The following is a 25,690-nucleotide window of genomic DNA, read 5'->3' as shown; positions in this document are numbered from 1 at the left end:
TGGGTGCTCGGGAGCCAGAAATTTGTAAGACTCTAATTTGATAGTATTTTTAAAAATTGTTTTGTGTCTTAAACACCTACTATGGAACATACTTCACTTACTAAAAAGCCTCACTCTGAACAGTATCAATTTCAGAAAAACTATCAGTGACTGCTTTGAAAGCAGAGCAAGTTTTCAGCTTAGCTGAGGGCAGCACATAATAGTGGACATAAGTGAATACAGCACTAAATACCAAGCACTGTTCTAAGCGCTTGATATAAATTCACTTATATGATCCTCACAGAAATCTTATACTCTTACTTACTGTTTATTTTAACCATAAACGTACTCTTTTGACAGTTATCTTTCCGCATATTTATTTTACCAACCACTAATCATTACCGCAAAAAATAACAAAGGCCTAGAAACCTCGAGAAGTAGAGGTGGGGTCACTGAGATAGTTGAGGGTGACAGGAATAGTCGTTTTCTGCCAAATGCAAGTTTTTCAAACTGCCAAAGAATTCTCCAAGAGAAGTGAGTCAAAAAGCAGATACGGCCGTCTCTCCCCAGGCTAGTGGATACAGCAGTAAACTCAGGAGTCTCTTTGAGCTCTGTCTACCAACACAAACAGCCGCATTGGCCTAAAGGTAGGCTTGAAACAATGTCATTGTCAGGCCATCTCAAGTGAAGTTTGAAAAATAAATAGTACTGGAAACCAAAGAGTAAGCACATGCACCATGTATCATTTCACCCTCAGGAGGTCAACAATCATCTGTCACACACTTTCACTCAAGTGGCCGGCAGAGGCAGGGTGATGACTTCTGTTCTAAGCATTTGAATGGAAAATTACCACTCGTCTTTCTAGACTTCCTCACACACTCAATGGAGACCTGAAAACATGGATGCCGAGGGCCATGCTACTAGATTCTATGCGCCGGAGATTTCAAGGCCTCTCCTGATGCCTCTTGATTTGCAGGAATAAAGGTTTTGCAGATTTTGATGGTCCATCTGCCTTGTCCATTTTTGTTTTCTCCTGTAGTCTGTGCTAAGACTGATGTACACAAGACCAGAGTTGGACCATGAGTATTCCAGATTACAAATCCTCTGATGTTTCAGTCTACTTCTTCATGTGATATCCCAAGTACTTTTTCCTAGAGGGGGCGGAAAAGAGAAATAGATTCTTAAAATTCCAAGTTTGATTGACTGTTGAAGTGAAAACATATGCCTGTTAACTCTGCTTTCTTATCCCAGGCATGACCCAAGGCTTGGAGACCATGTTAAGATTGGGGGAGGGTTTGGAAAGGTGACTGGCATCCTGGGTATGCCTGAAAGGAAAACTTTTATCAGCTAAGGACTTATGTCACACACCCAGGGCTAACCGACTAGATGGGAAAAGTCTTTGATTCTATGGTTAAATTCGAAGAGTAGATACTGAAAGGTTGATGACTATGGAGGTTGCAAACCTCTCCTTTCAAAGTGCTGTAGAAGGGGTGAGGTTGCAGGACCACATGGTAATGATGTGAATGGTGCTTCAAGTGAAGCAAAAAGGCCAAGGAATAAATTAAAATCAAATGGTGGCTTGTTTGGCATGCTTTGTGGATAGAGTCGCTATTCATTCATTTGATCGACTCATTATTCTACAAGTATTGGCTGAACATCTATGACATATGTAAAAGTAATGGAAGCTATGAGAGAGAAAAAGGGGCATGAAATACATAATTCTGCCGTCACAGATTTGCAGTTCCGTTGGGAAGATAAGATGCACTCCTATGAAATGTGGACGACTAAGATAATTAGGAACCCTGAGCTCCTGGAAAACGTGTGCCTAGGAATAGTTTTTCTCCTTCCGCACCACACTACAAGGACCCTCCAGAGAGCCACTAAAATCCCTGGAGCAATGGAAGGCTTGCCACCCAGATTGATCTCTTTCCTGTTCAGGGAGACTGAGCACCCGTCTCAATCCACATCTCCTCCACACTTTCATAGTTCGTATCAACTCATAAATATTCTTTCAGCAGCATCCTTTATTTTTTGCAACTCTGTCTCTGCAACTTTGGAAAAAATTAGTCCTTTCCCTCTTACTCTTTTTCTTCCCTCCTAATTTCTAGCTACGTGCTCCAAATTAAACCTAACTGTGGCCAAGACTTAAGATTAAGATTTATGATGACCTGGAAAAGTAAACTAATAAATTTTGAATTGAAAATACAAGTGCTAAAGAACTAGTGCCACAAAATTCTAAAGCCTTTGAAAATTCCCTTTATTATTTCTACCCCAAAAAAATACATCTGTTTTCTCTGATTGGAACTGTTTTTCTCTCTAGCACTAGCAGCCAAATTAAAAACTAATAAAACTTTTTGTATTCTTTTTTCTTTCCTCTTTTTATTTGCTTACTAGAATTAGGACCACTGTTTTTCATAACGGATTTTTTTTTTTGAAATATACCGTAAAACTCACCTCTTAAAGTACATAATTCAGTGGCTTTTAGTATATTCACGAAGTTGTGCAACCATCACTTCTATGTGATTTTAGAACATTTTCATCACCACAAAAAGAACCTCTGTGTCCATTAGCAGTCACACCCCATTCTCTTTCCCCAAAGCCCTAGGAAACCACTGTCTCTATGAATTTGTCTATTCTGGACATTTCATATAAATGGAATCATACAATATATGGCCCTTCTGTCTGACTTCTTTCACTGTGCCTAATGTTTTCAGGGTTCATCCACCTGTCCATACTTCATTCCTTTTTATGGCTAAATATTATTCTACTGTATGGATATTCCACATTGGGTTTTTCCATTCATTATTCATCATGGATAAACTTCTTTGTTGTTTCCACTTTTGGGCCATTATGACTAATGATGCTGCTATGAACATTCATGTACAAGTTTTTATGGAACACTTGTTTTCAGTTTTCTTGGGTATAGACCTTTTGGGGAACTGCCAAATTGTTTTCCAAAGGGGCCGGACCATTTTAGAGTGCAACCATCAAGGTATAAGGATTCAAATTTCTCCACATCCTCACTGACACTTGGCTTTTTTATTTTAGCCATGCTAGTGGGTATCTCATTGTGGTTTTGATTTGCGTTTCCCTAATGTTGAAATGAAGATGGCAAGCAAGGATCTTTTCATGTGCTCATTGGCCATTTGTATATCTTCTTTGAAGAAATGTCTATTCAAATCGATTGCCCATTTTAAAAATTGTGGGGTTTTTTGTCTTTTATTGTTGACTTGTAAGAATTTATTACATATTCTGAACACAAGTCCCTTATCAGATATATAATTTGCAAATATTTTTTCCCATTCTCTGGGTTGTCTCTTTACCTTCTTGATGGTATCCTTTGAAGCAGAAATATTTTTAATTTTGATGTAGTCCAGTTTATTTTTTCTTCTGTCGCTTGTGCTTTTGGTGTAGAAACACAGTTTTTCATAGAACACTTTTGGCATTTCAGCTACATTAATTAACTAAATAGACTTTTGAGAACAGGCCTGTAAGCCCAATTGATACTTATAATCTCGCTGGAAAAATATATTAACAAGACCAACAATGATGGTAATTTCCTGTATATAATCATAATGCAAACGTGAAGTGTTGTAAAAGGTCAGAGGCTGGTAAGAGTCTTGAGCCGGAGTAGTCAGGAAGGGCTCTGGGGCAGAAGAGGGACTTGAGGGGGTCCTGGAAGAAAGAGCAGTTAAAGCTGAAGTGATGTCGAGGATTCTGTCCTCCTCTTAGCATGAGTTAAGGCAGCTTGAATTTAGAATACCTAAGAGCCTTGTTCAGATTAGCCACTTAAGGGCTATCATATCTGGTGCAAAAGTGGAAAATAGGAAAGAAGTCTGGGTAGCTTAATGGGTAGCCACTGGAGACCATGGCGGGCACTTCATCCCCTTAGGCATGATCAGCTGTACTTTCCGTCTGGTAGCCAAGACACTAAGCCTGTTTGGAGGCCCCAGGGCCATGCCCAGAGCAGACTCAAACCTCCTCCTGGCCCCTGGACCACTCTAGTGGAAAGAGGACTAATGATAGTGTATGGCCTCCTAGGAAGGGCTTGAACAGACAGACATGCCCTAGGCCTACAGTAAGTCCCCTACATACGAACCTTCAAGTTGCGAACTTTAAAAGATGCAAACGTGCATCTGGTTCCAGCAAGGAACCAGAACCTGTGCCATCAATGTCGGGCATGAGTGAAAGTGCAGCTTGCCCTTCATCCCTATTGCTGACCATCCTTCAGCTCCACCTCCTCTCCCTCCTCCAGTCAGTAACTCTTCTTGCCTTTTCACTCAATGGCAGCCCCTGTGTGCCAGCTGTTATACTGTATTACTGTCCTTTTCAAGGTACTGTACTGTAAGACTCAAAATGCTTTCTTGGTTTTTTGTGTCATGTATTATTTGTGTGAAAAGTATTATAAACCTTTTACAGTACAGTACTATACAGCTGATTGTGTTAGCTGGGTATCTAGGCTAACTTTGTTGGACTTATGAACAAATCGGACTTACTTACGAACACGCTCTCAGAACTCGTTCGTACGTAGGGGACTTAACTGTAGTGAGATTTAGAGTTCTGGATGGGATAAAGCATTTTGAAAAGGTTACTGTTATGAGGCCATTCGAACATGGCAGTTTTAAGGAAATCTCAAGGGAAAAGGATGGGAGAGGGGCTGAGGTGAGGAATCGGGGTAGAGAGGTCTGTTTTGCCTGATAGCAGGTAATTAAAAATAGATGAAAATTTAACTGCTCTTCAGTTATCAGAATGTCCCTGTCACAATGACTGGGTCCAAGCAGCAATGACAAAATGTCATAAGCCCTGAACCTCTGCGTGAGAATTACACCCACACCCCATCAGCATCTGAGAGAATAAGGAACTATCTGCCTCTCCTTGTCTCACTGCTAGACTTCCGTTGCCTGCAAAATTTGTGAAAACAGAAATTCTGTCTATCCAAACGTTTTATATCAACATCTCTTCATTTCCTGTTATATCCGACCAGTCCCTCTCCCCCCACATACCCTTTGGGAGCTCAGTAAATATTTATTGATAATGAAGATAATCACTAAAAAGTATGTTCCCATCAATGGGATAAATCTCTTGCCACTCAAGTGTCCGAAACCCATGAGAACTGCTTCAAAGATGTGTTCCCTTCACTTAAAAAAACAAAAAACAAACCAAAAAAACCCCTTTCCATCCCATCTCCTCTGAGTTCTGGGAAGATTTATTTTTAAATAGGATACACTTACCCAGCCACCGTGCTGCTGGATCCAGGGCGAGAAGTTCTCCTTAAGGTACTTGGTTCCAAAGCCCAGCACCCTGTTCATGGGGTGGTTGTCGATACCTGTGAGCTTGGCCATGACATCTATTGCAAGAGCAGCCTTAAAGCCCTGAGCTTTGACCTCTGATTCTCCCCTGGTGTCCACACCGCTTAGGAACTGGTCTGTGATGGTCTTGAAAACAGGGTAGGACAGCCCGTCCTGGAAGCTGTTCATCAAAGCCTTGTCTCTCTTCAACTGTGTGCAAGAGGAGAAGCACTCAGTACAGCAGACTAGCCCGGGCAGGCAAGCTCTCCCACTCAACACTGGGCAACTGAAACAACCAATGGAAAACCCTCAATTCTGGTCTCAATGGTGGTACCATGTCCTGCAGGACCAGATTGGGCATGGACCTTCTCTGTGAATTCCTTTCATGGGGACAAATACAAACTGAACAGCCCATTCATTTGACATTCAACAAATGTTTCCTGAGCGCTGAGTACCTGACAGGTGGTACTGTGGACGATTAAGACTCAGCCCCTCAAAGGGCTCACAGTCTACTGACGGTTGTAACCCAGTGCAAAGTGCTTTGTTAGAGGTTGTGTAGTGGGCAGAATCTGAAGCCTGGAAATCACTGTCTTGGCTCAAACTCTCCTGCTCCACCTCTTACTAGCTGTGCAATCTTGGAGAACTTACTTAACCTCTCGGTTTCAGTTTTGTCATCTCTAAACTGGGATGACAGTACCTGTACTACAGGGTAATTGAGTAAAACACTGTGTTGTGCTCAACATGGCGGAAAGTGCTCTCAAAGTGTTAGCATTTGTCCAGGATGCTTCAAGATGCAAGACGCTTTTTTTTTTTGGCCATGCCGCAAGGCATGCGGGATCTTGGTTCCCCGACCAGGGATCGAACCCGTGCCCCCTGCAGTGGAAACACAGAGTCCTAACCACTGGACCACCAGGGAAGTCCCTGCCTCTGCTTGTGAAAAATCAGGGCTTGTGTCATAAAGCATACATCATCCTCATCTAAGGCCCTCCTTGCAATGTCTGTAAAGTGATGGTTGTCGTGTGAAAACAAATTTCTCAGTAATCAGGGGCTATATGTTTATTTGAAAATCAACTAGTTCTGTCCTTGAGGAATGATAAGCTGAGCAGGTTTTCAACCAAGATTGTTTCTAAAAAGGGCACTCTGGGGATGAGTCAGATGCGACATAAAGATTTTTAGTGGAGCCGTGTCCTTTATCTGAGCCCAGCCCACCTCCTCCCAACTTCCAGGAGACACGGGGGCCTATTTGAATTATAAGTCTGAAGCAGCAGGAACATCCTCGACACCAAGAATGGATTCCTCTTAGTCATGACTCAGTGGAAGAAGGTAGACTCGAAACCTCCAGTGGGCGGCTGGAATCCAGGACCATGCCAGAACAGTGAAAGAATCAAACGCCGGAAAGAAAGCCCTTCCACAGGGTACCCACTCTGCCCCCCTGCCCCTTGGGGCTGCACCTGGCTTTCTGGCATCTCAGGGAGGTGCAGGAGGAACCCGCAGGTGCCCTCGGGGATGAGTGGCTTGGCAGACACTCTGCAGACATGGCAGGTCCCCTCCTCACGTCACTGTGCCACTCTGTGGGGAACTTACACCCACAGAGCACGAGTAGAGCTTCTGTGTGCTCCCACCAGAGTCCGCTACTGGGGGACCACATAAAGAGAACCACCACCATGTTTTCTACAGAAATAATGTAAATGATTGCCCCCAAATCATCAAGAGAGTGCGTCAGGCAAAGTGAGGTTTTTAAAGTGGTAATTTGTGGGGTGAAAAGGAAAGCATCTCTCTTCATAACCAGAAGGGTCAACCTTCATGCCACACCCCCGTCCCTGGCCTCCCTGACCTACTTCAAGTCCCTGCCCGGGGGGAGGCCGGGAAGGAGACTGCCGTGAGAGCCACGGCCACTTTGAGCTGTAAGGAATCCTTGAGCACACCTGTGAGATCCTTCCTAGTTCAAGTACTGAACTGTGGGCTGGTTAGTGGCATCTACTTGGAATTCTTCTAGAGACAGGAAGATCTTTTCTTCACAAGGCAGCCCTTGGCTTCGATGGACAGCCATGAGTGCTAGAAAGTTCATTCTTAAAGTGGGGAGAAATCAATTGCCCTGTAACTCCTATCTATTGACATTAGTTCTGGAGAAACACAGGCGTGTCCTTAAACCATGTGCCCTCTTCTGTTTTCTGCTTCCTCTGCACCCCTGTCCGCCCCGTACTGTGGCCCTGAAGCTCCCATACCCCCTTCTCTTTTCTTTGGTCTGATACCCCTGGTTTTCTCAGTGTTTCTCGTTCTGCACCACCTCATCTGCCCTTCCCCGTCCTGGTCACCATCCTCTGGGCACACCTGTGACAAAAGCGTCGAGGAGCCACGGAGCATGCTGAGACTGGGGTGGCTGGCTGGCCAGTGAGTGCTGTTTCCCCCTCCTGCAGAGCCCTCACAGACCTGACTTCCTCCCCATGGATCCTGGCCAAACAGGGGAATGGGTCCACAGGCCAGCCCCTGACGGACAGACGCTGGAGACTACGCAGTCGTCAGTGGGTGGCAGACACGGACAAGATCCCTTGAGAAGCCCTGACTACAGGCCTGCTCACTACCTCTTTACCTAAAGGCAACTCCTACACGTTCCTGATGGGAATGACTGGTCCCAACTTCTAAATGGCAGGAAACTCAAGAGTTCTCCGAGTTAACACTAACCTGCCCCCTGGCCGAATTGCTGAGAGAGAACAGTCTGGCCTTTCTAGGGGGGAGATTTCAGACAAGACTCCAGACTTGGAGCAGCTGTGGGACACAGATATCCAGGCTGCAGGGCAAATGCAAGAGTCTAAACTTCCCTGAGGATCAGTTACATGGGGAACTAGATTCATAATTCTATTCAGCAAATTTTAATTTATTGGTGTCTTTTTCCTGCAAAAACAAAGTTACTTTTTTCATTTCCAAAAATTCCAAGGAGGCTCCAGAAGGTTTACTTATGTTTTCCAAAGTGATTCATTTTTGAGATGCTGCCAGCATGAAGAGTTTTGAGTCCAAGGGAAATAAAATTTAGGACTAAGTGGAAACCAGAACTTTGCAAAGGAGTACAACAGCAGTACAGTTCCATTCCTGGGTACCAGCGCGCGGGCACAGAAAGAAAACTCGTTAGTTCAAGAAGCTCCCTACCTCTCTTTCCAACTGATCCCCCGAATATTTCAGCAGCTCAACGATTCTGGCTATTATTTGGTCTTCTCCATCTGCCAGGGGAAAATTCCAGTTATTTCTTTTAAGAAAAAACAATCTTAAATGTTTCCAGGGACACTGCTTGTAGCCTGGTTAGGGATTGAGGAAGACATGCCCTTCATAATTCTCAGCAAAGTAAATCTTACCTTGCCTCTTCTGATCAGGCCCAAACCATTCCAGACACCCTCTCCCATGGTCCCCTCCTTTCCTCTCTTTCTTCCCCCAGCACTCCCACAGTTCTCACCATGAAACTCATCACTTTATTTACTGTAAAAATGTTGTTGAAGATACATGAGCTTATCTCTAAAGATATTTAGGAGCAGTTTCTCTCGGTCTTTGGGTTTGTCCTGACAGATGGTGCTTTTTCCATGTAGACACCATAAATCCCTACTGGATCGTCTTACCCCTTTGTGTTAGCTGCTAGAAAGTGTAGAGCCAAACTGCGGCCTCCTAAGAGGTGGGTATAGCCTTCCTGCATTGGGGGAATTAAACTCATTCCTAAACCCACCTATTTTCCTACTGTTTTCTTTTTACAGTATCTTTCAAATTTGATTTATCTTACTAAAATGTGTACTTTGTGTGCTGTGTCTTTACAACAAGGTGGAGTGTAAGTAAATAAAATGAATAAGGTCTCCCACCCAGGCTAACATGGCAGACGGAGAGAGAGGTGGCTCCAGTTGGTGTGTGTGTTGGAACGGGGAAGGTGGAGTCTGATTTTTCTTGTCTCAAAATGTGCTAACATGAAACAGTAGGAAAACGGTCATTGCTATAGAGTGGAATCCAAACAGAGACGGCACTTTTTCCTTATGGCGCAGTCTCTGAAGTCATGGAGTCCTCATGTTTGTCCCAGAGGGAGAGGGGAGGAGAGGCCAGGAAATTCATCCCACAAGGTCGAGTGAAGGGCAAGGTGGTAGGAAGTCTGAGACCCAAGTCACCTGGGAAAAGAAGGACTGCATGCTTCCACTGCCCATGTGTAGTTTTTATCTGACGCTGCCGCCTCTCTCCAGGAAAGTTGCTAGAACAGCAGCCTGAATTTCTCATGCGCACAAAGGATGAGAGCCTGAGCTTTTGCCTGGTTTAGGGGTATTGCTTTACGAGGCCCAGACACACATGAGATAGCAATAAAGTGGGAACACTTTGTTTTTTGCTATCAGAGGGGTCCTCCTTCCCCAGCGCCTCGCTCTCTAAGCCCCTTTGGTAGTTTGTGGTCCCAGCAGCACAGCACAGGGTGGACAGACTCACCGCTTTGCTTCTGGGGTTGGGAGACACCACCACCTAGGCGGGTAAATCTTTTGCCTTCTGTTTTGGCGTACTGCAAACTCGGGAGCCAGCTCGGCCCCTCATCATCCACTGGAGTTTGGGAAAGAGAGCCACGGGCAGGACAGTCATTAATGAGGGAATGGCCGGACTGAACTTCTCTTCCTGTGGCACTTGGTCCTGCTTCCCTCAACTCTAGAATTCCTGCAAGTGGGATGCGATCCACAGTCCTAGCTATTGCTATAGTTTGGTGACAACTGACCCAGTCTGATCACTACTTCTCAGTTCTGCTTCACGTTTTGCCCCAGGCCTGGTACCTGACAACCCCCTGCTTTTTCACAGGAGCCCAAGGCAGTATCATAAATGCCCGGGCGATGCTCCACCTATATACCCTGTGCTCTTGCTCAAGTACACTGGTCCTTGGCCATCGCTAACATGATGAAATCTAACATGCATTTCCCCCTGTGGACAAGGTTGAGTGCACGCTTTGTACTTTCTCCTGCCCCTCAGTAGGAGACTTTTCTTTGGACTTAGCAGTGAGTTTGGCCTGTTGCTTCCAGCTGCTGGCACACCCTTGGCTTGGGCTGGTCTCTCAAGCTAAAGGTCCGTGCCTCCAGCACGTTGCTGTCGTGCCCTGAGGCCAGGTTAGCAGAGATTCCTAAGTTGCAGAGCCCTGAGCTGAATAAGTACATAAATGCTGTAGACCTCTGCCTGGCACACAGGCAGCCCAGTGCAAACACTCAGAAGGGAAGTTTACCTCTCTTCCCACTTGCAGCTCTAGGCTGGAAGCCCTGGTTCTGGAGACCCTGGCGTGTCACAATCCTTCTGGACTTGAAGCTTCCTCCCGGGCTGTGGAGCTCTTCTGGCGGCGGCCAGGAATAAACGATTTCAGCAACTCGGTTGGCAATGGAAACAACTTTGGGGTCCACGGCTGAAACAAGACAAAATTGTGCTGACAGGCCCTTCCCAGAACTTCGTCTAGCTCATTGGTATGCACAGTTGCCCGAAATGAAAACACCAGCCTGGAGCGAAAGGAAACGGCCGGGAGTGTGCGTGGAGGGGAGTCCATTCTTCCGAAAGCGCTGGCAGTTGCCTGGCAGAGGCTGGGATGGAGGAGGAGCGCACACAGGAATGATTGCCACCTCCAAACAATTGCCCCTCTGCACCCTCTTTTTGAAGTCTTGCAAAATTAGGGTCCCCTTGCCCCTTTGCAAGGGAGGAAACACAAAAGGGAGTGCTTAGTTCTTTGCTTGAGGGAATGCTCATTATGCTTTTATTTTTATTCTTTTTTTTTGGACATCCTTTATATCTTGGAGAGCTGGCCCCTATGTACATAGGAGGGCATTCAGCAGTGTGACAAGCCTTTGGGGGTTGTCACGGAGGAAAGAGAAATATCCCTGCTCTCAGGCCATATTCATGACTCATTATCAAGTGAACACTGAACTCCCCTTGCTTGCATGGTCACGTGTCTTCTCTCTCCTCCACGTCTAGTGGGAAACATGTGAAAAATGCTGATAGGTAAACAAGGATGCATAAAGTCTAACCCATGACCTTCAACAGTTTATAATCCAGGAAAAGCCTTATGTCATGAATTTGCACACGCAACTAGAGGATAAAGCATTTGGGGACATGAAGGTTTAAATGGCACTGGCCCCCTGAATGTCATAGCCTGTGAAGGACAAGTCGACTTTGCCCCTGGTAGGGGATGGGGTCGGGTTGGGAGGGCAGGCAGTACCGCTGAGTTATTTGGGAGTAAAATTTATATTGTTAATCCATCACTAAGTTCTTAACTTTTAGAAGCTTGTACAAGTTCTGCCTTTGATACGGAGCAGTCGTATCATGCAATGTTTAAGAACAACCATATTTAATTCATAAGACGACGAAAGTAACAGAATGGGGTTTTGGCCAGAAGGTTGGTGTGCCCAGGGGAACGCCCGGACCTTGTCAATCAGGATAGATAAGAGAGGCAAGGCCTGGGTCCGGGGAGGGATTGTGTCACATGAAAAGCAGGGTTTGACCTCCTAAGGAGCTGCCAAGGTGATTCCTGATCCTCTCTCCCTGGATTCGCGCATCACCTGGAGCTCTGGTGCTTTCCCTTCACCCCCCTGGGCATTCACTGAAAGGCCATAGGAACTGACGCTCTGTCCACAATGCCTTCCTTTAAAAAAAGGCATAATGGCTTCCTTAAAAAGCCACATTTTTCATGATGCTCCATCCATAGGGTTCAAAAACAGATCAGGAGTGGATTAGAGAGAGAAGAATTGGAGAGGTCAAGGAGAGAAGGATCAGTGCTTTTCCTTCCCATTTTAATAACCCAACCAATAGTACTTTCCACTTTTAAATCACCTTACTGCAGCCCAACCGGCTTCCTCGTGAATACTGGCCACCCACGGAAGGAGGTGGCAAGAGGCTGGATCCCAAAACCAGTGGGAGCCTTCCCTTGTGTCCGCCGGAGACGGTAGAGGAAAGCTTCCACGTGCTTTCCTCTCTGCAACCTTGTGCAGCCTGCAGGGTGATTAACACGCTCTCTTCCACGGAAGTCACACTGCGCCCACCTTGCCCTCAAAGGAGGCAGATGAGGGCCCCCGAGGTTGTCCCTCCCCATCCCCCAGCCCCCACCATGTGGCAGGGCAATCACAAGACCCCCAGCAGACGTGGAGGTACCCAAGCTGACTAACCTGTGTATGTGTATCTGTTTCTGCGGATTGGAGGGATGCAGGTGAAATATGTGCAGGAAAAACTATAAGCAACCTCATTTTGACTCAGATGAATTAGCTCTAGTTAAGATTCCCATTCTAATACCTTAATTTTAAAAACTGGAAAAAAAAAATTCCCTTCTCATCAGAGTTGGTCCCATCTGATAGGCAAGGGAACATTGGATGGGCGTGGAGAGAGAACAGAAAGGCTGCCCATCCTTTTGAGTTTATTCTGGGGGCTCATTGTGGGATTAAGGAGAGCAGGAGAGAGCGGGGTTGGGAAGGCATTGGGCTTGAGGCATTTGTTTTAAAGAGAAGAGGCAGGGCGTTTGGGAGAGAATTCCATATGGTCGAGACTGCTATTTCCTACCCAGTATCCATTTTCTTTTTCTTCCTTAGTAACAGATCCCTGAAATGCCAGGGGAAGCTGACAACACTACATTTCCCAGCCTCGTCTGCAGTAAGGAGTAGCCACTGAGATGTAAGAAGTTGGGTACAGTTTTAAGAAAGCTCTCTGAAAGGGAGCTGAATTATCTAGGAAGGAGATACCCTTTTGTCCTTCCCTTGCTTCCTCTTTCTTCCTGCTTGGAATGTAGACATGATGGCTGGAATCCCAACAGCCACCTTGGGTTTTAAGGTGACTTTGAGGTTGGAAGCAACTAGCTGAGCGATGGCAGAATAGGAATCCTTAAAGACTGTGGAACTGGTAGATCAAGCCTGGGCTGCCAAACTGTGGTTTTCTTTTATGGGAGAGAAAAATAATCTCTATGTTATTGAAGTTGTAGCGAATCATAGCTGTGGAGAAAAAAAGATTCACAAAAAAACCCGGGTTGGTGTTACTAAAATTGGTATGGACATTCATTTTTCTACATTCCAAGGCCTCTCACTGTGAGACTTTGGTCTTGGAACATAACCTCATAGTTCTCACTCCAGCCTGGTGTCTGAGTCCTGGAAATGGCAGTGCAGGCTAAATTGCGACCTTTAGTTAAAAGAACCCAGGGGACGCCAGCTGCTGAGCTCTGATTTACATGTGGCAAAATAGAAATAGAACGTGAGTCCCTCTTGGGTCACACCCAACATAAAACCAACTAACTACCCACATAACTAACTAAACAAGAAAGCAAGGAGAGAGGAAGGTGAGAAGGGAGGAACAACGGTACTTAAATCCTTAAAGCTAAGCTTCCTTAGGAGGTAACCATTTCTACTTTTGTAGGGATATCTATATATCTACACAGAGATCTGGAAATTTTAGAAAATAAAAAAGGTCAAATGACACTTCAGTAATATTGAAATACAGAACGTCATTTTTCTCAGGGAAGGCAGAAGGTTAAAGTCTGTAAAATCTTCTGTTTCCTGGCAAACTCCAAAGAACAGGACAAGCAGAAAAGCCTGTTGAGGTGCCCCCAAACTGTTCTGTTTGCTCCAGAGCTCAGATACCACCCCCAGTAGAAGAAGCCTGCTGTACCCCTGGGGGAAGGAGGAGTTCCCCAGGTAATCCCGACCCTAACTTCCTCTCTCCTAAAATTCTATACGTCTAATAGGAAATGGAAGTTTCCTTGATCACAGTGAATGATCTAAAGCTGTCATTGTGCGGGCTGATTCTCTAAGTAAGCCAGCCATCACAAGGTTTAAAAATTGAGACATTACTGCCACCTGTTGACTAATTAGTGACAAGTTACACAGGCCAATCAGCCCAGCAGGAGGGGGGTTTCTTTTAAAATCTGGGCATTGGGCACAAGGTATTGTTGGAGGGGAAGAAGATGGTTATGCCAGGGTTTGTGGATGAAGGGCAATTCTGATAAGGCCTTTCATGAAAATGTTTGTTCAATATAGTGTGTTTTGTACCACTGAAGGAAGATTTTGTGAAAATGCTTCTTGGTTGTTTTTTGAGTGGCTTGTACTTTGAAAAGTATTTTTGTGTACAGCTATCTGATCTTTCCATCCACCTTCAGAGGCCAGTGTACAGATGGAAACACAGAGGCCCAGAGAGGGGAGTCGACTTCCCTCAGGAAGAAGAGCAGCCTGAGCCCAGCTGGGGCTATTTATCTTATATTGGTCTCTGGCACTGAGGATTAGGAATTTGGGCAGCAAGTTTAATTATAGACGGTGGAGCCAGAAAACCAGTCCCGTCACCCTTCACGGCCATCCTCTTCCTTTCTTCTCAGTCTTGAGAAAAGCAGGGCAATTAGAATTGAGTACTAATAGGTTGGGAAGCTGAGGTTCAAAGAGTGCCCTGCCTAAGGCCCCATTACCAGCTGGGAGGAGGTGAGCCCCCAGGCGCACAAAGAAGGGAAAGACATGGCTGTGGAAGAGAAAGAATCCCCAAAAGCCTACCTTCACGCTCTAAGCGCTGTTCCACGTTGGAGAGGGACCTCGGCCATTGCGGACCGTGAGGACCCCTCTGAGGTCCCACCGTACTTCGCCCCTCCAAACGGAACTCCGGAGGCGAGCTCTGAGAGCCCTCCTCCTTCTCTGCTACTCCAAAGAGTGTTCTCCAAGACGACTTTTTCTTGGCAACGTTTATGACCTTCTCCCTGGATTGGGAATTTCTGCAAGTGCACGGCCCCTGTGTCCATGCTTCGTTTGCCGGCCAACTCTCCGGTCCTTTCTGGGCCAAACTTCTTGTTCTCGGGAGCTTTCGTGAGAAGACAGCAGAGGTGTTCTTGAAGACGTGATGTTTGACGTAGAACTCCAGGATTTTGAATTCCATGCTGTCTGGGTCATCATCATCCAGCGGGATCTCCTCCAGGTCGCAGGCGCTAGTGGTGCACATGGCAGGGCTGCAACGACAAAGTCCACACGCGTCCATCTACCTGGGGGCCACCTACTCTTTGTAGGTCGGGAGAGATGGGGTGAAACTCAATAAGCATTTATTCAGCACCTATTCTCTTTGTGCTGGGGGGCAGGGGGTCATCCGAGATGGAAAAGCCAGGGTTGGTTCTGAAAGTTCCGTCTTACAGAGATGAGACTTGTACATAGATAACTCCAGACAAAGAGGGCAAGGTAGGAGCTCGAACAGAGATGCAGGAGCCAGCGTGGGAGGTGGGGAGGAAAGACAGCCGCGAACAGAGGGCGAGTGCAGGCTCCTTGAAGGAAAGAAGGTGTTTGGATGGGTGACTGGCTACCGGGCCTTAGAACAGGCTGGGCAGAGGGCAGGCTCTGGGTGAATTTAGGATGTGTTTGAAGAGTGGAGAGAGATCTGGTGGAGCATAAGCCTGTGCTTTGTGGAGAGCTGGGGCTAAGGATGTGGAGGGACCACGGTGAAGTGGCAGTCAGGGCCAGGCGATGGGGGCCTTGGAAGGTCAGGCTGAAAGCTTTGCATTTTCTCATGTCGGTAGATCAGTACATTTCAGAAGGGGCCCTAGACTGTGGAGGGCAGTTAAAAGTCTTCTCGGGAGAGAGTAGCTGGGCAAGGGGAGAGGCGAGCTCAGGGAAGGGAACTGTCTGGGGTCCCTGGCCCTCCCCGGCCTCTCTCCATTCTTCCTTTACTCACTGCTTTAGCTTGGAAAGGTTTGCTTCTATTCCTTGCCATATTTAGCATTCCATGTAAAATTTTATCTGAAGAAAAATATCCTGCTTTTTTTTTTTTTTTTTTTTTACAAGTTTGAAGTGCACTGATGGAGGCAATGGAGAGCTTTTCAAAGTCTGGAGCAGGAGAGTGATGTGACCACAGACATGTTTTAGAAAGATCAATACAAGCACTAAAATGACGGGGATGAAAGTTACATCTTTATTTCCATATGAATAACCAGATAGATGTAATTAACTGATTGTGTTCAATTTAAACGTTCATGAAATAATTCCTTAAATGGTTGTCTGCTAGGAAATCATTTCTTTCTGATCTACTTTGCTTTCTTTGGTTGTATCTTAAGGACTATGGTTTCCTTTTTGTCCCAGATGCCAGAGAGCCCAGATCTACCAACTGTCATTGGATTAAAATTTCACAGACAGTGCGTGTGCTGGAAACCAGCTTGGGCTTCTCAGTTGAACAGTCCTGAGTTCAAATCCTGGCCATACCACCAACTAGCTGTGTGACCTGGGGCAAGTTACTTCACCTCTCTGAACCTGAGCTTCCTTTAGGTAAATTGAAAATAATAATAGTCATCTTGCAGGGGTATTGTGAGGGTACAATGTAATGCATGAGAAGCCCCAACACAGAACCTGGCTCAAAAACGGTAGCTATTTTTTTTTTTTAGTACAACTGTCATCCCAGGCCCTCTGACTCTGTCCCTGATTGGCTCTTAATCATGGACCCTTCCCTTGATGGTCCAACTTTAAGAGTATCTTTTGGCATGTGAGCTGGTGTGATAATAAATAGCTGTAGTGATATTAATGGGATCTGCTGGCATGTCTCTCCTTTTCTTTCCACTGTCCCCTCTCACACCAGGACCAACTGATAAAGAATTGGGACATGACCGCAGATGGGGTTTGAGGCAGTGTGACGTGGTTCAGATCAATTCGACTGTGTGTCTGGAGGCCGATGGTCCAGGGTTGTCTCAGTTTATAACGTGCAAAGTGCTTGGGCAAGTCTCTCAATTCTTTTGGTCCTGTGATTTCACAGCGAATGTTCTCTAACTTTCCCCTCTGATTCTATTACTGTTTGAAGGAGGTGTGAGGGCTGAGACATCTCCCCTGCAGGCCTGCCGATGCTTCCTGTTTCCATTGTTGTCTCCTATCTTTTTTTTGGAAGAGCCTCACACTGGATGATAGGAAGCTGTTCATCCAGGAAGCGCTCTGTGGCCAGGCCTCGAGAAAGCAGTTCTGATGGAAGTGATGCCAGGAGGGAGATGCAGGGGCTGTGCCAGAACATCAGGTGCAGATGGAGGGGGCAGAAGTGATCTGCCAGGGTGGCCAAGGGCAGGGCTGCAAAACCTGGGACACCTACTGCACACACAGATGTACCTGCACGACTCCAAAGCCCCACAGACCTGCCTCGGGTAACTGAGCGTGAGCAGTGCTTGAGGGGCGTGGTGTAGACTGGGGGTCACCACCACTGGGCCCTCCTCCCTCCCTTTCGTCACACGCCTGTCCTATTCCGGGGCTTGGACTATCTTCCTTCCCTCACCTACTCCCGATGTCACGTGCCCATTATGCAATGCAGGGAACCTTCTGCTGTCTGGAATCACTTCAGCATCTCCGCCCTCACCTCGCTCTGCCTGCGCCCCCCTCCTCGCCCCATCCTCACAGGTCAACCATTCTTCCCCTCTTGGTGCCCAGTTTCAGTCACACCCATGACGATCCCTCCCAGGTCTTCCAGTTTATCTAGACTTCATTCTCTTTTCCACAATGGAATGTAAGTGCCGCAAGGACAGGCATGTTCGCGTGCTGTTTTTTTCTCTGCTGGGTGCCCAGCTCCTACAGTAATGCCTGGGGCAGAAAGGCACTTGGCAATGAACTGTGGACTTCTTCCTATTCTGAGACAGACTGTCTGGGTTCCAGTCCTGGTTCTGCCGTTAGCAGTTATGTGACATACTCTCCAGGCTTCAGTTTCCTCATGTTTAAAACAGGGACAAAGGGACTTCCCTGGCAGTCCAGTGGTTAAGATTTCGCCTTCCAATGCAGGGGGTACAGGTTCGATCCCTGGTCAGGGAGCTAAGATCCCACATGCCTCGTGGCCAAAAAAACCAAAACATAGAAACAACGGAAGCAATACTGTAGCAAATTCAATAAAGACTTTGAAAATGGTCCACATCAAAAATAATCTTTAAAAAAAAATAATAAAATGGGGATGAGAATAGTACCTGTTTCCTTCTGTTACTAAGATTAAATGAGTTAATATTTGTAAAGCATTTAGAATAGCATTTAAGTGTTTGAACAAGTATTTGATTTAAAAAGATATTTATGAAACCCACTTAGGGCCACACTGTTCTAGAGAAGCTGCAAGGGGTTTTCGGGTGGCGGAACGGGGAGAGTGTAGCATGTGGGGTGAAAAGGCAGTGGAAGAGCTGCTTTTCGTACTTATTGGCAAGGGGCGCTGAGGCAGATCATGTAACCTCCAGCGAGGTGTAGTTTTTCCATTTACAAGATGCGATTCGTATTGTTTGAACTCGCTAACCATAGAAGGATTAAATTACAAGCTGTGAAAATCCCTTGCAAACTATACTCCAAGTGTTGGTCTGTACAAAACAGTGGTTCATGGGCTGGTCTCTTGAGACAGCTAACCTAGTTCAAAGCCTAGGTCATCGGCTTACTAGCTCTGTGACTGGCTACATACCTTAATTTAGCTCTGCCTTCATTTTTTTCATCTGTAAAATGGGGTAAAACAAAACAAAACAAAACAATGACCCTGGCAGGAGATCAGCCAAGATGGTGGAGTAGAAAGACCCTGAGGTCACCTCCTCTCAAGGGCACACCAAAATCACAACTATTTGCCAAACAACCGTCGATAAAAAAGACCAGAACCTACCAGAAAAGATCTTCTACAACCAAAGATAGAAAGAAGGAACCACAGCAAAACGAGCCGGAGGAGCAAAGTTGCGATGAAGTCAAGTCCCATACCCCTGGGTGGGTGAGAATAGTTACAGCTGCAGAGGTTCTTCAAAGGAGGGAGAGGTCTGGGGCAAACAGAGATTTTGCTCTTAAAGGGCACGCACAAAGTCTCACACGCTCTGGGCCCCAGAGCAGAAGCTGTCATTTGAAAGGAGCCTGGGTCAGACGTACCTACTGACTTTGGAGAGTCTCCTGGAGAGGCAGGAGGTACCTGCCGCTCACCCTGGGGACATGGACACTGGTGGCAGCCATCCTTGGGAGTTCCTTCTACTATCTGGATGCTGGTGCTGGCCCGCCCCATTCTGGAATCCTCCCTCTAGCTTATCAGCCTCGGGGATTAGCCTCGCAGCGGTCCAGCACCCTGTAGGCGCCAGGGCTGGGACACCTCAGGCCGAGCAACTAAGTGGGCATACACACAGCGCCACCCATCAGCAGATAGGCTGCCTTAAGACCCCCTGAGTCCACAGCTGCCCCTGGACACAGCCCTGCCCACCAGAGGGCCCAGGACCCCGCCCCATACACCAGTGCGCAGGCACTAGACCCAGGACCCCCAGGGCTCTCCAGCCAGAGACCCCACAACCCCCTGGGCCCTGACCCCACCCTCCAGCGAGCCTGCTCTAAGCTCAGGACCAGCCACAACACAACCACAGCCCTGCAGCCTGTGGACACAGCCCACCCACTAGCAGGCCAGCACCAGCCCTGGAACTAGCTGGGCCCTAGCCCTACCCACTAACAGGCCAATGCAAGCTTTGGGACACCCCGGACCCTGCAGCCAACTGTGTCAGGAACTGGGCCCATCCACCAGGTCTAGGACTCCTGGGCCTTACAACCAGACGCCAGGACTTGACTCTGCCCACCAGCAGGCCGGCACTAGCCCCAGGACATTGTTTCACCCACCAACGGGAAGGCAATAGCCCCAGGGTCTCCTGGACCCTGACTCCATCCTCCAGTAGTTCAGCCTTAGCCCTGCCCCCTCCCCACCCCGGGGTTCTGCGGTCAGCCACCTTGCGACCTGGCCCCGCCAACCAGCAGCGGGCAGCCTCCGCATAAGGCAGGGCCTGGCATCCAGCTGGACCAGGGGCCAACCAAGCCTACAAGACCACCCACAGTAGTCAGCCCACACAACAGAAGGACCCATGCAACCCACACAGGGGGCACCCCTGGAGCATATAGCTCTAGCGATGAAAAGGGAGTGCACTGATGGGATGCGGAGGACGTCTCCTTCACAAGGTCACTTCTCCAAGATCAGGAAATGTAACCAACCCACCAGATACAGAGAAATAAAAACAGCAAGTCAGGCAAACTGAGGCAACAGAGGAACATGTTCCAAACAAAGGAATGACAAAGTCCCAGAAGAACCGAGTGACGTGGAGATAGGCAATCTACCCAAGAAAGAGTTCTGGGTAATGATCATGAAGATGATTAAAGAACTCGGGAGAAGAATGAATGGAGAGTGAGAAGTCAGAAGTTTTTAACAAAGAGTTAGAAAATATAAAGACCCAAACAGAGATGAAGAATACGATAATTGAAATGAAAAATACACTAGAAGGAACCAACAGTGGACTAGATGATACAGAGGAATGGATCAGCGAGCTGGAAGACAGAGTAGTGGAAATCACTGATGCTGAACAGAAGAAAAGAAAAAAGAATGAAAAGAAATGAGCACAGTTTAAGAGACCTCTGGGATAGCATCAAACACACAAATATTTTCATTATAGGGGTCCCAGATGGAGAAGAGAGAGAGAAAGGGGCTGAGAACGTATTTGAAGGCATAACAGCTGAAAACTTCCCTACTCTGGGAAAGGAAACAGACATCCTAGTCCAGGAAGTGCAGAGAGTCCCATACAGGATTAACAGCTCATTTCAACTCAATATCAAAAAAACAAACAACCCAATTAAAAAGTGGACAGAAGACCTGAATAGACATTTTTCCAAAGAAGAAATGCAGACGGCCAACAGGCACAGGAAAAGATGCTCAACATCGTTACCATCAGAGAAATGCAAATCAAAACCACAATGAGACATGACCTCTTACCTGTCAGAGTGGCTATCTTCAAAAAGTCTACAAATAACATAAGTTGGCAAGGATGTCAAGAAAAGGGAACTCTCATACACTGTTGGTGTGAATGTAAATTGGTGCAACCACTGTGGAAAACAGTATGGAGGTTTCTCAAAAAACTAAAAATAGATCTACCATATGACCCAGCAATTGCCTTGCTGAGTATATATCTGAAAAAACCAAAAACACTAATTCAAAAAGATACATGCACCACAATGTTCATAGCAGCATTATTTACAATTGCCAAGATATGGACGCAAACTAAGTGTCCATCAACAGATGAATGGATAAAGAAGATGTGGTATGTGTAGTACACACACACACACACACACACACACACACACACACACACACACACACAATGGAATACTACTCAGTCACAAAAAAGGATGAAATTTGGCCATTTGCAACAGCATGGAGGATATTATACTAAGTGAAATAAGTCAGAGAAAGACAAATACTGTATGATACCGCTTATATGTGGAATCTTAAAAATGCAACAAATATAACAAAAAAGGAACAGACTCACAAATATAGAGAAGAAACTAGTGGCTACCAGTGGGGAGGGGAAAAGGGGAAGGGGCAAGATTGGGGTAGGGGATTAAGAGGTACAAACTATTAGATATAAAATAAATAAGCTACAAGGATATATTGTACAGCACAAGGAATATAGCCAGTATTTTATAATAACTATAACTGGAGTATAACCTTTAAAAATTGTGAATAACTATATTATATATCTGAAACTTATATAATATTATACATCAACTATACCTCAATAAAAATTTTTTTAAAAACCCATAAAACAGGGCTTCCCTGGTGGCACAGTGGTTGAGAGTCTGCCTGCCAATGCAGGGGACACGGGTTCGAGCCCTGGTCTGGGAAGATCCCACATGCCGCGGAGCAACTCAGCCCGTGAGCCACAGCTACTGAGCCTGCGCTCTAGAGCCTGTGCTCTGCAACAAGAGAGGCCACGATAGTGAGAGGCCCGCGCACCGCGATGAAGAGTGGCCCCCACTTCCCGCAACTAGAGAAAGCCCTCGCACAGAAATGAAGACCCAACACAGCCAAAAATAAATTTTAAAAAAAGCATTAAAAAAAACCCCATAAAACACCCCCCCCCATCACATAGGTATGTGGGCAAAAAAAAAAAATTAGCACGTGTAAATCACTTAAAATAGTGCATGGTAGATGTTAAATGCTCAATAAATATTAGCGTCTTTATTCATTAAAATTGGGGACTTCTCTGGTATTCCAGTGGTTAATACTGCGCGCCTCCACTGCAGGGGGCTTGGGTTGATCCCTGGTTGGGGAACTAAGATCCCGCATGCCATCCTGCGGCACAGCCAAAAATTTAAAAAAAACAACTATTTTAATAGGTTGCCTTTTTTGTAAGCTTTAATATGTTTATAAAAGAAAATTCATCAAAAGCAGCAATTAAGAAAACTAATGACATGCAACTATTTGGTTTAGCACAAAATTCACACTTGCTCCCTGTAGTTTCCTATAGTCATATATATATACGACTATAGTAAACATATATATATGTCAAATATATATATGACTACAGGAAACTATATATATATATAGAGAGAGAGTATGTGTGTATGGGTGTGTGTGCATAAAGTATACATACTTGTAAGATATGAAGCCTGGGACTTGGCTGGCTTTCCCAGCACCTCGTATAATGCCTGACACCTGATAAGCTCTCGGGAAATATTTGATGAATGAAAGAATCATGATATAGAGCTGCCAGATAAAATAAATTTGAATGTCAGGTAAATAACAAATAACTTTTAAGTATAAGTGTGTCCCAAGTATTGTATGGGACATGCTTACACTAAAACACAGTATCTGTTGTTTATCTGAAATTCATACCAAACAGGGCCTCTTGTATTTTTATGCATATCTGGCAACTCGGTGAATAAAAGGTGGTGCTTGCAAAAACTGAGACCTCAGGTTCTTGGAAGCGAGGAAAGTGGACCCAGGGTGGAGCCTGAGCGGCCTGAGTGACGCGAGAGAAAGAGCGGGTCACGCGAGAGAAAGAGCGGGTCACGCGAGAGAAAGAGCGGGTCACGCGAGAGAAAGAGCGGGTCACGCGAGAGAAAGAGCGGGACACGCGGTCGGGACTCGGGCGCCGCCGACTCGGCGCGGAAGTGGCCGAGCTCAGGCCAAGAGCAGCGCCGGAAGGCGCCGGGAGGGCATTTAGGCGGGTTTTAATTCCGAGCATCCTTTGGAGTTGGGCAGCTCAGGGCGCCCGGTAGGCAGGAGGTACCCGCGGGTCCTCCAGGAGCCGTGCCCGTGGTAGCGGGGGAGCCCTCTCCCAGCCACAGGACTACGCTCCGGAGAAACCGTGTCAGTTAAAGCCAGCCCAACCAACCCAACCTTTCTAATGCAGTGTGAAGACTTCAAAATTGTGTGTGTATGGACGTGCGTGCGTGTGTCGCTGCTCTTGGAGAGAGAGGAAGGGTCCGACTTCTTTAAGAAACGAGTTTGCTAATTGCTGATTCAGGAGCAACATCCGAAAAGGGGGGAAAGCAGAGGTGAAGATGGAGCACAGAGCCCGTCCACTTCGGGAAAGAAGAGATTTTTGCCGTCTCCCAGGCTAGAAAGGAGCTGAGGGCCCAACCAGGAGGCAAGGCCAAGGGCGAGAGAGAAGCAGAGGGCAGGGCAGTGCTCAGGCAGCCCCCGGGACCGAGGGGACCTTGACCAGCCCCGGCGAGCGCTTGCAGCTGCGTCAAAGGATGAGTTCAGACACTTTCAAGGCACTTAACAAGCGTAGGGTGTTTTTCCTACTCATCCTCACTGGGAATGATGGGAGAGCTGTTAAATTGATACCGAAGTCTTATTTGAAAGCAGCAGTGAGTTACTTTATTACCACTGCAGCCCTTCTCTCAGCTGTTCGGGTTCAAAGTAGAAGCAGCCCAACTTCTGGGTTAATGGAAACGTACAGGTAAGTTTTTTGCCTATGTTGATGGAAATGAAGCCCTGGGTGAGGCCCCAGAATGTAGGTTCAGAGCCTGGAGTGGAAAATTAGCTCCAGAATAAGCCCTGTGAGGCTCGTTGTAATCCAGTGACTCAGTGCACACAGCCCTACCCTTTGGATCCAGTATTTACATACCCTCTTGCGTATCTACAGCAAACTCTCACAGACCTACTCCCCGAAAGCAAGGTTACACAGTGTCTTTTGTTGGCCTCTCTTCCCTCTCGAAGGGTTCCTTCCCCCCAACCCCCTAAATGGCCAAAGTCCTCCGAGACCCCGGCGGCTAGTCTCCGGGGAGCACCGCAGAGCAGCGCTGCTTGGCCTGCGGAGCCGCATCTGACCTCCAAGATCACAGGACACACTTTAGGGATTTTTCTAGTTCTGGATTCATTGGTCGAGGTTAGATTTTCCTTCCCTTCCTGTGGCAGGTCACGGAGCAAACAGCCCTCATGCATGCACAGAGGCTGTGGCCACCAGGGCCCCAGGAAGCTGGACGGAACTCTGCCCTGGACGGAGCTCTGCTCCGGTCTGTCCCAGGGGTGAGGGGCGTGGAGGACCCCTTGGCAACAGGCTCTGCCAGAGAGCTGACTTCCATCACTCTGGACACACAGACAAGGCCCGAGTGTAAGACATGGGTGAGGACACCCATCCCAGAGGGATGTTCCCAGGCCAGATTATGAGCTGAGTTTTGTCTGGTTGCCTTGGGCCTCTCCTTCTGCACCCTCTGCCCCCTTACGCCCTTCAGAGGCGGTCCACCCTTCCCTTTCCTTCCCTGAACTTCACCTTACGGTGTCTTCATCTCTCCTCCCCTGCGGTCTTTAATCCTAAGGGTGAAATGAGGAATGAGGTAAAATGTCTTAAATTCCTGCAATAGAAGCTAAACAGAGAGAGCCTCAGGTCTTATTAATTAAACACGAAGACTCAGGCTCTGATGATTACAGAACAGAGCAGGCAGGGAGCTCAGGAGGGAGCCTCCTGGGGGGGGCATTCCCCATTTCACCTGTGCCCTGTGCTCAAGGAAGTCTCTGGGGGGTCTGCTGGGACTAGATCTTGTGCCCAAGTGCCCACAGGTACTCAGGGCTCAAAGCCAGGGACTCTTGTCCTCAGTCCATTTCTGCTCTGGGGGAGGGAGCTGGCATTTCCATGGGTTTCTGTCACACTATCACATACCTTGCTACATATTCAATGAGACAGACCTGCATAACGTTAACAATGATTCGGCCAGTTATGTATTCTTAACTGAACTCTCCCGAACCTTCTGGAGCAAAGGAGAAATGAAAGGGAAACCTAAATACTTCTCCGTTTTCTGGAAACCCCTAATAAACTAGATGCTAGCTTTCAGTTTTAGATTCTTAGTTTTGCTTCCTGAGACTTACATGATCAGAACGTGTAAATAAATGCAATAAACGTTAGGTTTACTAACCCCCAGTTAGATTGCCTCATGAGCAAAACCAGGACTGAAGTCCCCTGTGCCCTGCTGGGAAGGCTGAACATGAAGACTGGTGTCTCCTAGTGTTACCTGGTCTCCAAGCTGTCAGCAGTTTCTCCTGCTTCAGGTCAGGTGGCAGTAGGGATACTTCTATACCTGAATCTCTCTCCACGAAACTTAAGAGGAAACTTTGGCCAAGTCTTCTTGGCTCCTCATTTTGGAAGGCTCTTGTGATGTAAGACTCCACCCGGGTGTAGCCTCTTCAGGTTGGGACTAAGGCTGAAAGGAGGCTTAGGGAAGGAAATCACT

At 46.8% G+C, this 25,690-nt stretch overlaps 1 protein-coding gene across 1 annotated transcript; it reads right to left on the bottom strand.

The window, feature by feature from the left end:
• Window positions 1-354: 354 nt before the first annotated feature.
• BCL2L14 (BCL2 like 14) lies at window positions 355-25,621 on the bottom strand. Its single transcript, XM_036866487.1, has 7 exons — window positions 25,538-25,621; window positions 14,756-15,201; window positions 10,483-10,656; window positions 9,711-9,818; window positions 8,412-8,482; window positions 5,211-5,477; window positions 355-1,130 (listed from the first exon to the last, which is right to left on the bottom strand). The coding sequence occupies exons 2-7, from the start codon at window positions 15,192-15,194 to the stop codon at window positions 1,092-1,094; spliced, it is 1,098 nt and encodes a 365-aa protein (XP_036722382.1). The 5' UTR covers window positions 15,195-15,201; window positions 25,538-25,621; the 3' UTR covers window positions 355-1,091.
• Between the last annotated feature and the right edge of the window lie 69 nt (window positions 25,622-25,690).

Source organism: Balaenoptera musculus, chromosome 10 (genome assembly GCF_009873245.2).
Source record: "Balaenoptera musculus isolate JJ_BM4_2016_0621 chromosome 10, mBalMus1.pri.v3, whole genome shotgun sequence".
NCBI classification, from domain to species: Eukaryota; Metazoa; Chordata; class Mammalia; order Artiodactyla; family Balaenopteridae; genus Balaenoptera; species Balaenoptera musculus.
Note: the sequence above shows the minus strand (reverse complement) of the source record. Positions and strands in the feature narration are given on the sequence as shown.

What these genes read in the sequence shown, in the direction of transcription:
- BCL2L14 (XM_036866487.1), bottom strand. Translation starts at nt 15,194, where the DNA reads ATGTGCACCACTAGCGCCTGCGACCTGGAGGAGATCCCGCTGGATGAT. An exon ending in ACAGCGCTTAGAGCGTGAAG is followed by an intron (nt 10,657 to 14,755) that starts GTAGGCTTTTGG and finishes GTCTTGTTTCAG; the next exon opens with CCGTGGACCCCAAAGTTGTT. An exon ending in CCAACCCCAGAAGCAAAGCG is followed by an intron (nt 8,483 to 9,710) that starts GTGAGTCTGTCC and finishes TTCCCCTGGCAG; the next exon opens with ATGGAGAAGACCAAATAATA.